Source organism: Hoplias malabaricus, chromosome 3 (genome assembly GCF_029633855.1).
Source record: "Hoplias malabaricus isolate fHopMal1 chromosome 3, fHopMal1.hap1, whole genome shotgun sequence".
NCBI classification, from domain to species: domain Eukaryota; kingdom Metazoa; phylum Chordata; class Actinopteri; order Characiformes; family Erythrinidae; genus Hoplias; species Hoplias malabaricus.
The window spans coordinates 79,830,163-79,843,291 of NC_089802.1; the positions used below are offsets into that span (position 1 = coordinate 79,830,163).

General features: G+C 42.5%; 1 protein-coding gene across 1 annotated transcript; it reads right to left on the reverse strand.

Moving 5' to 3' along the window:
* Positions 1-413: 413 nt before the first annotated feature.
* LOC136691534 (putative butyrophilin subfamily 2 member A3) lies at positions 414-12,812 on the reverse strand. The gene is made up of 7 exons (XM_066664092.1): positions 12,694-12,812; positions 10,284-10,347; positions 9,387-9,713; positions 4,912-5,223; positions 2,057-2,146; positions 722-768; positions 414-452 (listed from the first exon to the last, which is right to left on the reverse strand). The coding sequence occupies exons 2-7, from the start codon at positions 10,342-10,344 to the stop codon at positions 414-416; spliced, it is 876 nt and encodes a 291-aa protein (XP_066520189.1). The 5' UTR covers positions 10,345-10,347; positions 12,694-12,812.
* Between the last annotated feature and the right edge of the window lie 317 nt (positions 12,813-13,129).

A 13,129-nucleotide genomic window follows, 5' to 3' on the forward strand; every position in this document is an offset into this window, starting at 1 on the left:
GAATGAAGAAAACACCATCGCTGGAATAATCCAGAAATAAGAGGAGAATGATTATTTATGATTTAAACTATAGCTTACATTATCACACTGTAATTATAGAGTTTCAGAATGTATATTGTACACAGTCTATGACTAGAACAGCTCTTCTCCAGTAAAGATGATAACTAATGCCAAACCGAGTGCAGTAGACTCCCACTGACTTTAGACTGTGCCTTACATCTGTGAATCAAACAAAAACATCTCCATTCTGGGAAATACTTTTTTTCTCTTTTGTGGAGCTCCTACAGACAGCAGCGTTATTAGTGTTTACTCTTTGTAGCAGCATCTCTTAGGAGACTGAGGAGTCGGTTCTCCTGACACCACAGAGAGAGGGGGGGGGGGTGGAAACATGAGCAGGAATCTCTCTGTGTCCTTTAGCGTTTCTCCTCCTTCTTCAGGTGAGTTGTGAGTCTCTGTGGAGAAACAACAGTGAATCCGCGTTAGATTTCAGGGCCCTCCATCCACGGCAGGGATTAAACACTCATCCAGTCACTCACACATTCATCCACACACTCACCCAGTCACTCACACCTGAAACTGAAGCACCTGGTGGAAACCCACACAGACACAGGGAAATCCAGAAGAGATGTAGACCCAGAGCTCTAAATGTGGGTCGACTGCTGAGTGCAGACATGACATCAGTGGGATGATGATGATGATGATGATGATGATGTGAACTTACCTCATTAACATCAGCTTCAGTTTCAGCTTCACGTCCACGAAAGGACCCTGGAGACAAGGACACACTGCATTTCACATTTCAGAGTAAATTTACTCCACATTTACTCCAGACCAGTTCAACTAGAGACGCACTGACTGCTCTTTCTCTGGACAAGTCTGAGTTAGATTTTATTTCTTTCTATGAATTATAAATGACAGCATACAGAAAAATGTTGTTAAAATACTTTTAATGGAACCTTCCTTCATCATCATCATCATCATAACTGTGTGCACTGGACAAACCTTTTCACAAACCTTCAATAAAATAGAGTAATGTTTTTACTTTTCCTGAAGAGAAACAGGAGCCCCAGGTTCTCCACATTCCCTGTTTACTTTCCTTTGTGTTTGCTGCAGACAGTGAGCTTAGTGTCTCCTTCACTCACTGAAGACGAGCTGTTTCTCAGTGTGTGTTCATGTGGGTTTCTCGTGTTCCCTTTCACTGCAGAAGTTACATTCAATACTCGAGAACACAAACGCCAAGAACAGTTAATGTACCCGGATGTTGTTCTCGCTTCGCCCGAAATAACGAGGTCACATCTGTCCACGACTCGCCAAGAAAACGCCCTAAAAATCCCATCATTCACTGCAGCCTCACAAACCTGTTCTTGAGACGTCACTTCTGAAGAACGTTATTTAAGAAAACACAAGTACATTCTTGTCACAGCCCTGGTGTGTGTGTGTGTGTGTGTGTATGGGGCTGAGGCTGTACTTGTGCTGCTGTCGCCCTCATGTGGTGGACAAGTGTAAATGCGAGCTGTACAGAATCAGTTATGTGAACACCAGCACGTTCTGGTCTCCGACCGATTGATCTGAGAGTCTCTAGTTAGAAATGTTTAGAAAAAACATTTCATTTTTTAAATACACATCGTGTTGCTGGAATTTCTAGTTGGAGAGTCTGGAACTAATGTGGAAAACAGGAATACAAGATGACGTCAAGCGAGAATTTGAGAGCATAAGAACACTGAAGGACACCAAGAACAAAAAGAATGGACTTGTGGCAGTGTTCTTGGGAAGTGACCTCACAGGAGCAGACTCGTGATGCTGCAGTGAATGATGGGATTTTCAGGTCATTCTCATTGGCGAGTCACAAATTAATGCGCCCTCCTGTGGGCGGAGCAAGAACAACATTCGGGTACTTAACCGTTCTTGGCAACTTCAGCAGTGGAAGATAACATTAAACAAGAACATGAGAACATAACACACACTGAGAAATGTTTTCAGGGTAGGAGTCAGTTCTGCCAGTAGACGTCCTCATGGTCCTAGAGCACCCAGGTTACTGAGAGCTGCTGATACTCACTCCTCGTTTTTCTGAGGTACAGAAAGATGATTGCCAGTCCCAGGATGATTAAGACCGGAAGTAGAACACCAGCTACAACTGGCGCAGGGTCTGGAATATAACATAATCATGGCATTGGCTGAAATGTCCTTAAGTCAATGTCAGGAGTTTCACAGCAAGAAATGGGTTAATGTAATTATTCCTACAGTAACTCAGTGATTTTAGTCCTGTCCAAATACTCAGGACTCTGTACTCAGTACTACTGTACCGCAGAGATAACCCCAGGTTATATTAATCCCTTACTGTAGAGATAACCCCAGGTAATATTAATCCCTACTGTAGAGATAAACCCAGGCTATATTAAACCCCTACTGTAGAGATAACCCCAGGTTATATTAATCCCCTACTGCAGAGATAACCCCAGGTTATATTAATCCCCTACAGTAGAGATAACCCCAGGTTATATTAATCCAGTACTGTAGGGATAAACCCAGGTTATATTAATCCCCTACTGTAGAGATAACCCCAGGTTATATTAGATAGATAGATAGATAGATCTTTATTGTCACATACAAAGTTATACAAGTACAACATTGTAGCGAAATTAGCTTCCGTCTGTACACTCACATAAACAGGGGTTAGGTGTGTGCAACAGACGCGACCGCAGCAGGTTACCCGCGCCATCGTAATAAACCCAGGTTATATTACTCCAGTACTCTAGAGATAAACCCAGGTTATATAAATCCCCTACTGTAGAGATAAACCCAGGTTATATTAATCCCATAGTGTGGAGATAACCCCAGGTTATATTAATCCAGTACTGTAGAGATAACCCCAGGTTATATTAATCCCTACTGTAGAGATAAACCCAGGTTATATTAATCCAGTACTCTAGAGATAAACCCAGGTTATATAAATCCCCTACTGTAGAGATAATCCCAGGTTATATTAATCCAGTACTGATGAGATAACCCCAGGTTATATTAATCCAGTACTGTAGAGATAACCCCAGGTTATATTAATCCAGTGCTGTAGAGATAACCCCAGGTTATATTAATCCCCTGCTGTAGAGATAACCCCAGGTTATATTAATCCAGTGCTGTAGAGATAACCCCAGGTTATATTAATCCCTACTGTAGAGATAACCCCAGGTTATATTAATCCCATAGTGTGGAGATAACCCCAGGTTATATTAATCCAGTACTGTAGAGATAACCCCAGGTTATATTAATCCCCTACCGCAGAGATAACCCCAGGTTATATTAATCCCCTACTGTAGAGATAACCCCAGGTTATATTAATCCCTACTGTAGAGATAACCCCAGGTTATATTAATCCCATAGTGTGGAGATAACCCCAGGTTATATTAATCCCATAGTGTGGAGATAACCCCAGGTTATATTAATCCAGTACTGTAGAGATAACCCCAGGTTATATTAATCCCTACTGTAGAGATAACCCCAGGTTATATTAATCCCATAGTGTGGAGATAACCCCAGGTTATATAAATCCCCTACTGTAGAGATAAACCCAGGTTATATTAATCCAGTACTGATGAGATAACCCCAGGTTATATTAATCCCCTACCGCAGAGATAACCCCAGGTTATATTAATCCCCTACTGTAGAGATAACCCCAGGTTATATTAATCCAGTGCTGTAGAGATAACCCCAGGTTATATTAATCCCTACTGTAGAGATAACCCCAGGTTATATTAATCCCATAGTGTGGAGATAACCCCAGGTTATATTAATCCAGTACTGTAGAGATAACCCCAGGTTATATTAATCCCCTACCGCAGAGATAACCCCAGGTTATATTAATCCCCTACTGTAGAGATAACCCCAGGTTATATTAATCCCTACTGTAGAGATAACCCCAGGTTATATTAATCCCATAGTGTGGAGATAACCCCAGGTTATATTAATCCCATAGTGTGGAGATAACCCCAGGTTATATTAATCCAGTACTGTAGAGATAACCCCAGGTTATATTAATCCCTACTGTAGAGATAACCCCAGGTTATATTAATCCCATAGTGTGGAGATAACCCCAGGTTATATAAATCCCCTACTGTAGAGATAAACCCAGGTTATATTAATCCAGTACTGATGAGATAACCCCAGGTTATATTAATCCCCTACCGCAGAGATAACCCCAGGTTATATTAATCCCCTACTGTAGAGATAACCCCAGGTTATATTAATCCCCTACCGCAGAGATAACCCCAGGTTATATTAATCCCCTACTGTAGAGATAACCCCAGGTTATATTAATCCCCTACCGCAGAGATAACCCCAGGTTATATTAATCCCCTACTGTAGAGATAACCCCAGGTTATATTAATCCCCTACCGCAGAGATAACCCCAGGTTATATTAATCCCCTACTGTAGAGATAACCCCAGGTTATATTAATCCAGTACTGTAGAGATAACCCCAGGTTATATTAATCCAGTACTGTAGAGATAACCCCAGGTTATATTAATCCCCTACCGCAGAGATAACCCCAGGTTATATTAATCCCTACTGTAGAGATAACCCCAGGTTATATTAATCCCATAGTGTGGAGATAACCCCAGGTTATATAAATCCCCTACTGTAGAGATAAACTGAGGTTATATTAATCCAGTACTGATGAGATAACCCCAGGTTATATTAATCCCCTACCGCAGAGATAACCCCAGGTTATATTAATCCCCTACTGTAGAGATAACCCCAGGTTATATTAATCCCCTACCGCAGAGATAACCCCAGGTTATATTAATCCCCTACTGTAGAGATAACCCCAGGTTATATTAATCCAGTACTGTAGAGATAACCCCAGGTTATATTAATCCCTAAGGAATTAATGTAATGTCAATAATGAAGTGGTCACCTGTACTTTTGCTCTGTGGGCAAAATTTGGCCTCATCGCTGAAGTTGCCGTCGAGAACGACACACCTGAAGCACTTCAGTCTGACGTCGGAGCTGGTGAGCGTCAGTGTGCTGGACATAAACTGTGAATTTTTGTCTCCTGCCTCCGTTATTTCCAGTGTGGCTCTCTCTGTCCAATTGATTCCCGTGCTGTCGAACCAGTGAATGGTTCCTGCTGGATATCCACCGCTGGCGCTGCAGCACAGCTTAGTGCTGCTCTCTTCTGTATCTTCTGAACATAATGTAATGATGGGCTGGTGGTTCCCCCTTGAACCTTGAGAGACAGTACACACAGTGTTAAAAGAACAGCTGTAATACTGACACCTACACTCTTCAAAAATAAAGGTGCTACACAAGGTTCTTTGAGTAATGCCATAGAAGAACTACTTTTGATTCTATAAAGACCCATTTGCTGAAATGTTTAAATTGGGTAAAGAACCTAAAGCATGATTGATTTTATTTTACACACACATTTCTTAAACTAAACTGGTTCTTTATGGAACCAAAAGTGGTTCTTCTATGGCATCGTTCATAGACCCTATTGTAGCACCTTTATTTTTAAGAGTGCAATGGCCTCGAAATGTCAGAGATTCTTTCTGTTCTAATTTGACACATGGCCACCCCCACGTGGGAGACCCGCTCTATGGAGCATAACCTGACTCCTTCAGAAACAAGAAAACAAAAACAGAACCTCATTGGTGCGATTACAGCTGGTACAAAATGCAGCATCCAGAATGTTGACTGGCACCAGGAAAAGAGACCATATCACTCCAGCTTTAGCTTCACTCCATTGGCTTCTTGTTTATTACAGGATTTATTTGAAGATATTTTATTAGTTTTTAAAGCATTACATGGACAAGCTCCATCTTAAATAAACTAATTACTCTGTCTTTATTCTGCTCCATGGTCTCTGAGGTCCTCCGACCAATTACTGTTCCTCGTTCTCGTCTGAAGCTGAGAGGTGAGCTTTTTCAGTTACAGCTTTGAGATTATGGAACAGTCCTCCTTTGGATGTTACATCTGCTCCATCTCTTTCAAAGTTTAAGTCCAGATTTAAAACTTATCTTTTTACCTTGGCCTTTTAAATTTCATATCTACATTCTGTGTTTATATGTTATTATTATGTTTTATTATTTTATTTCTCTTGTACAGCAGTTTAGTCGACTTATAAATAAAATATAAATAAAACTTGTTGAGCTCCTGTGACACTGTATTAAGAGCAGGTTGGGAGCATGGTGTGATTGTGGAGGTCTTAGCAGTGGCTCTAACAGTGTGTTTAAGTGTGTTTTCTGTAAAGAATGTTTTTGGGGTTAATATTTGGGAGGAGATCTGTTTTGCTTCCTCTGCAACAAACACAGACGATGACTGAAAATCAGAGATAATTTTGTACCTAACACCTCATGAAGAGCAACAAAAACCCTCCTGTTTTTACAAAACTACACTCACTCTGCTTCAAGGAGGCTGTAGTCAGACCTCTGTGTGTCTGTCATCCTCTAGTCCTTCATCAGTGACACAGGACGCTGTCGGCTGGATGTTTTTGGTCGGTGGACTGTTCTCAGTCCAGACACTGAGGGGTTTAAAAACTCCAGCAGCACTGCTGTGTCTGATCCACTCTACACCAGCACAACACACACTAACACACCACCACCACGTCAGTGTCACTGCAGCTCTGAGAACGATCCACCACCACATCACACCTGCTCTGTGGGGGTCCTGAGCGCTGAGGAACAGCGGCAAAACAAAGTATGCAGAGCAACAGATGAACTACAGTGAGACTGGAGTGGAGAGTGGGGGCTGATAAAATTGGTAATGAGCTTTGATAAAAGACAGGTGTTCCTAATCCTGTGATTGTTCTGACTGTGTGTGTATTTAGTTCTACAATAAAAAATAATAAATATCAAATAAAAAAAGAAACCCAGCTGCTGAATTTATGTTCCAAAGTGTGTAGACGCCCCTTAAACTCAGTGAATCCAGCTGCTAGAGCTGACACCACAGTGCAGCTGTAAACACAGTGCATCATCTCTGTAGAGAAACACAGTATGGAGCGGGACACTCTGGAGCAGCTGCACATGAGCCTAAGGTCACCATTCTCAAACCCAGAGGGTAAAAAACCCCAGCATTGGGCTGTGGAACAGTGGAACTGTGTTCTCTGGAGTGATGGAGTCCCTCTGGTGTGTGGAACAGTGGAACTGTGTTCTCTGGAGTGATGGGGTTCCTCTGGTGTGTGGAACAGTGGAACTGTGTTCTCTGGAGTGATGGAGTTCCTCTGGTGTGTGGAACAGTGGAACTATGTTCTCTGGAGTGATGGAGTCCCTCTGGTGTGTGGAACAGTGGAACTGTGTTCTCTGGAGTGATGGAGTCCCTCTGGTGTGTGGAACAGTGGAACTGTGTTCTCTGGAGTAATGGAGTTCCTGTGGTGTGTGGAACAGTGGAACTGTGTTCTCTGGAGTAATGGAGTTCCTGTGGTGTGTGGAACAGTGGAACTGTGTTCTCTGGAGTGATGGGGTTCCTCTGGTGTGTGGAACAGTGGAACTGTGTTCTCTGGAGTAATGGAGTTCCTGTGGTGTGTGGAACAGTGGAACTGTGTTCTCTGGAGTGATGGGGTTCCTCTGGTGTGTGGAACAGTGGAACTATGTTCTCTGGAGTGATGGAGTCCCTCTGGTGTGTGGAACAGTGGAACTGTGTTCTCTGGAGTGATGGAGTCCCTCTGGTGTGTGGAACAGTGGAACTGTGTTCTCTGGAGTAATGGAGTTCCTGTGGTGTGTGGAACAGTGGAACTGTGTTCTCTGGAGTAATGGAGTTCCTGTGGTGTGTGGAACAGTGGAACTGTGTTCTCTGGAGTGATGGGGTTCCTCTGGTGTGTGGAACAGTGGAACTGTGTTCTCTGGAGTAATGGAGTTCCTGTGGTGTGTGGAACAGTGGAACTGTGTTCTCTGGAGTAATGGAGTTCCTGTGGTGTGTGGAACAGTGGAACTGTGTTCTCTGGAGTGATGGGGTTCCTCTGGTGTGTGGAAAAGTGGAACTGTGTTCTCTGGAGTGATGGAGTCCCTCTGGTGTGTGGAACAGTGGAACTGTGTTCTCTGGAGCGATGGAGTTCCTCTGGTGTGTGGAACAGTGGAACTGTGTTCTCTGGAGTGATGGGGTTCCTCTGGTGTGTGGAACAGTGGAACTGTGTTCTCTGGAGTGATGGAGTCCCTCTGGTGTGTGGAACAGTGGAACTGTGTTCTCTGGAGCGATGGAGTTCCTCTGGTGTGTGGAACAGTGGAACTGTGTTCTCTGGAGTGATGGGGTTCCTCTGGTGTGTGGAACAGTGGAACTGTGTTCTCTGGAGTGATGGAGTCCCTCTGGTGTGTGGAACAATGGAACTGTGTTCTCTGGAGCGATGGAGTTCCTCTGGTGTGTGGAACAGTGGAACTGTGTTCTCTGGAGTGATGGGGTTCCTCTGGTGTGTGGAACAGTGGAACTGTGTTCTCTGGAGTGATGGAGTCCATCTGGTGTGTGGAACAGTGGAACTGTGTTCTCTGGAGTAATGGAGTTCCTGTGGTGTGTGGAACAGTGGAACTGTGTTCTCTGGAGTGATGGAGTCCCTCTGGTGTGTGGAACAGTGGAACTGTGTTCTCTGGAGTAATGGAGTTCCTGTGGTGTGTGGAACAGTGGAACTGTGTTCTCTGGAGTGATGGGGTTCCTCTGGTGTGTGGAACAGTGGAACTGTGTTCTCTGGAGTGATGGAGTCCCTCTGGTGTGTGGAACAGTGGAACTGTGTTCTCTGGAGTGATGGAGTCTCTCTGGTGTGTGGAACAGTGGGACTGTGTTCTCTGGAGTAATGGAGTTCCTTTGCTGTGTGGAACAGTGGAACTGTGTTCTCTGGAGTGATAGGGTTCCTGTGGTGTGTGGAACAGTGGAACTGTGTTCTCTGGAGTGATGGGGTTCCTCTGGTGTGTGGAACAGTGGAACTGTGTTCTCTGGAGTGATGGGGTTCCTCTGGTGTGTGGAACAGTGGAACTGTGTTCTCTGGAGTGATGGGGTTCCTCTGGTGTGTGGAACAGTGGAACTGTGTTCGCTGGGGTGATGGGGTTCCTCTGGTGTGTGGAACAGTGGAACTGTGTTCGCTGGGGTGAGTTGGAGTGGTGAGTTTGATCCAGAACTAATCCCCAACACCAGCCCCTGACCCTCACTGATGATGAAGAGGCTGAACTCCGTCAGATCCTCACAGCTATGTTCTAACACCTAGAGTAAAGTCCTCCCATTAGAGCAGGGAGTGTTACTGCAGTGAAGAGAGGAACACACTCCTGATTAACGCCCCTCAGTTCAGGACACATTTAGATTTAAGATGGTGTCACTGATTAAGAAATGATTTCTTACAGAGCCCTGCTCTTCAGCCCCAGCCCCACAGAGCTTCATTAACAAGGGCCTTCACTGAAGAAGGGCAGCACTCACCTGTGACTCTCAGACTGAATCTCCTGTTCTTTATCTCACCACGGTTGGTGTTGAGGCTGTATTCATACTCTCCCTCATCAGAGACAGCGGTGTTGGTGAAGAGCAGAGACGGATCCGTTCTAGAAGGAAGTATAATTCGAGGATCTCCTTTAACTACATTGTTGGGATCATTGATATATAAGACTGAATTTATCTGCCCTTTCTTTTTAATAATCATTTCATAGATCATAACATCATTATCTTCAGTTGGAAGCTTGAAAGAGCAGGGGATTGTTGTGTTCTCTCCGATGACTCCAAGAACAGACTGACACTCCATCTCCAGAACCTCTGTTTAAATCATATAAAATATGTTTATAAAATTGTTAGAAATTATAAACTTGTTTGATTTTTTTTATTTTTATTTTTTTACCAAAAGGCTGTTGTCAATGCCCAAAAGAACTTTTTCACACAACACATGATCCTCTATTTAGATAAATTTGGAACACTCAAAACCTTTTCTGGTAAAGTTTTATATACAAATCCACATCTGGGCCACACATTGGATCCCAGATGATATATACACAGTCACATTTGGTGTAAAAATATAAATAAATAAAAGAAATGTAAAAATGTTATGGCTAAATATTTTGTCTAATGTTTTTGTATGGTCTAAATGTTTTGGAATTCAGGAGTCAACTGATAGCATATGCAAACATTTCTATGGTCAAAAACCACATATATCTCTACTGTAAATTGTTCTTTTACAAAAAATACCCACTATTTTCATTTATTCCAAGCAGTTATAAAGTAATAATCGTGGAAATGTGGCCATATAATTTCAGACAGAAATTCAGAAAATGGCCAGTTTTTATCATTTAAGGACCACTGTGAGGAGGTTTAGGAATCAGAGAAACTCACTCTTAGCGTGTCCCAGAGAAACAGAGAACAGGAGGAGGACCAGGACGATCTTCACAGCCATGTCCTGAGAGAATCACACACACAACAACAGGGTTTTATTCAGAAGAGGTTTAAAGAAGTGCAGTCAGTCATTTTCTTCACTGATTCTTTTTAGTGTTATGAAACAGCCTTAATTCTGATGCCTAGTGGCCTGGAGGTGTCACAGATTATACACTATTTCAAACATGGTCTCCCCCAGGTGAGGTACCCACTCTATGGAGCATTCAGGGACTCATGAGTGACACTGTATAAAAGAGATGATAAAGCAATAAGCCACGCGTTATTGCAATTTTATCACGGGGAGGGTTGATGTTAATGTTATATTTTACCACACCCAGAAAGGGCCTTTATAAATATCTCCATGACTAGAGACGGAGTAAAATGAGAGGAAATGTTGGCCTTGTGTTGGAAAAGTGGAGGCAGTTTACAAGCAGCAACACTACAGACCAGAGCCAGAGCTAATATTCTCCTGAACAAGTAACAGCCAATCATTTCTGAAAGAATATAGAAGTACAGAAGCCTATGTATAGATTAAAAGGAATAAAGGATATAGGTTGTATGTTTTATATGAAGAAAGTGAGGCATTTCTACGTTTGAAAGGGGACAGGACTGTGTTCTGTGTGTTTTATACAAAAAAGTTGAATAACAACATGATTGAAAAGGGTAAATACCATAAATGTATTAAAGATTCAGAAAAACAGCATGGAGTTAAATTCTCTTATTAATTAAATATCATGATATTCAAACAGGGTGAGATGCGTGCAGGATACAATGAGACCAGAAAGAAAAAAAAAACATTAACAATCAGGAAACCAAAACAGACAAGGGCAAAACAGCAGAGACAGCAACGCGACAACAAAGCAGGGTCAAAGGCACAAATATTACAATAGGAGCAAAACTCCTATTAGAAATAGAGTAAATAGCCAGAGACACAGTTAAAACTCAGGTGATGCAGATCTGTGAACTTGACTGGGATTGAGACCCACTAGAGGATGCTGGGAGATGTAGTCCTGAGGCTCATTAGACCTGGCAGGCCCAGGAAGCCTGACAATAAACAGGTCTACATCTAACAATCGCAATCTCCACCAGTGAAGAGCAGTGTCTGGCGACTAGCACAGCATTCTTACACCATTCTGTGTTGATGTTAACACACTCTCCTCCTCCTTGTGTCTTTCGAGAGAGACAGCGACACTTCCTCCTGAACACAGTTAGCTTTTGGCTAGACGCTTTTAGCTGAATGCAGTCGCTTAGCCATGGTTCAGTAAAAACTAAAAAACAGCAGTCACAGGTGTAAAACCCCAGCTCATTTCTCTTTTTTCTGCCTACTTGCTCACTGCTTTAAGCTGTTCCTCCCCCAGTCTCATCCCCAGGCATTAGACTGTACGCCTGGATCATGGTCCTGAAACATCTGACACATCACATTTCCAAGGTTTTTTTTCTGTTTCCCCAACTTTAGCAGCATCTATCCATGGTAAAAAATGGACTGTTGTTGTCATGTACTGGGAATGAAACAAAATCAAACTGACATCAAATAATAAACAAAAAGCACCATTAATCAGACCCAGAGTGGCAGCTGGGTGTTACCACTGTAATCTCACATCAAGGCAGCAGCAGCTACTGTTATTACTACTGTTAACACACTTTAATATCTTAAAGCTTTTCAATATTAAGGCATAAAACTAGGCCCAAAACCATCTAGACTCATTCACCTGGACATGTTAATATTTATGTGTTTATATATAACTAAATCGTGTGTGAACATGTATTTTATCTTACAGCCAATCAGAAAAACTCACTTAAATATATCTACTTCACTAAAGAATAAAACATGACAAGGTTTAATGTACAGTGTATATTCCTCACATAACTGCACGTGTCACAATTTATAACCTGACTGTAATAATACTATTGTAGATATATATTTACTTGTGAGTGTAGGAATGATAGTTCACAAAATGGCGGTCACTACATTAAATGGCGTCAGGCCAAACGCAGGCTACCAACGTCCATTAACTTATTAACTTACCCACAGCTGTCAATCACCTAATGGCCACACCCCTTTAAATATATCCAAATAACTCCTATTAAAGGAGATAAATGTGAAGTAAAACACTGGGGGATATTCAGGATTCTGGATTTGACAGAACACAGCTGTCTATAAACACTCGGTGTGTAATTATTTAAAATTCCCTTCTGCTCCGTTCACTCACAGAGGAGTGGGCGGGGCTAACAGTTTTAGACGTTTTTGAACCTATTTTCCAACTGTAGTCTTCCAGTCCGGTCTTATACACAGTTTATAGTTTTATAGAGTTACTTTAAGCCCAACAATGTCCGTAAAGCGAGAGTAAAGTGTGACAGCGCTGTTACTCACAGAGACAGAGACAGAGCTGGTCCTCGGACTGAAGAGCGGACCCTGAGGTAAACGCCGTCCTTTTCCCCGAGTTCCTCTGCGCAGGCGCAGCGCCCGAGACGCTAACAGAAGGTTGTTATTGAATATGTGTTGAATATATCGCGGGATTGTAGTGTTTTTAATCTTCTCTGTGTCTGTGAGTAGGGCTGTAGTTGTGGGTCTGAAGGAGGGAGGGAGGGGATCCTGCGGAGGGAGGGAATCATTTTCCTGGAGTGACTCCAAACTTTGGAAAAAACAGCATTTTTACAGTTTCCTTTACAACAGCGCACCATTTACAAGGATTTCATTTATAAACTTATTCAAATGCTACAGAACACACACATGCAGTTTTTATCATTAAAGTGGGAAACAGGAGTTTATAAAGTTTATAATTGAGTTTGTTTCTGCATTTCAGCTG

What these genes read in the sequence shown, in the direction of transcription:
- LOC136691534 (XM_066664092.1), bottom strand. Translation starts at nt 10,344, where the DNA reads ATGGCTGTGAAGATCGTCCTGGTCCTCCTCCTGTTCTCTGTTTCTCTG. An exon ending in CCCACAGAGCAAAAGTACAG is followed by an intron (nt 2,147 to 4,911) that starts GTGACCACTTCA and finishes GTTATATTCCAG; the next exon opens with ACCCTGCGCCAGTTGTAGCT. An exon ending in CTGAAGCTGATGTTAATGAG is followed by an intron (nt 453 to 721) that starts GTAAGTTCACAT and finishes GTTTCTCCACAG; the next exon opens with AGACTCACAACTCACCTGAA.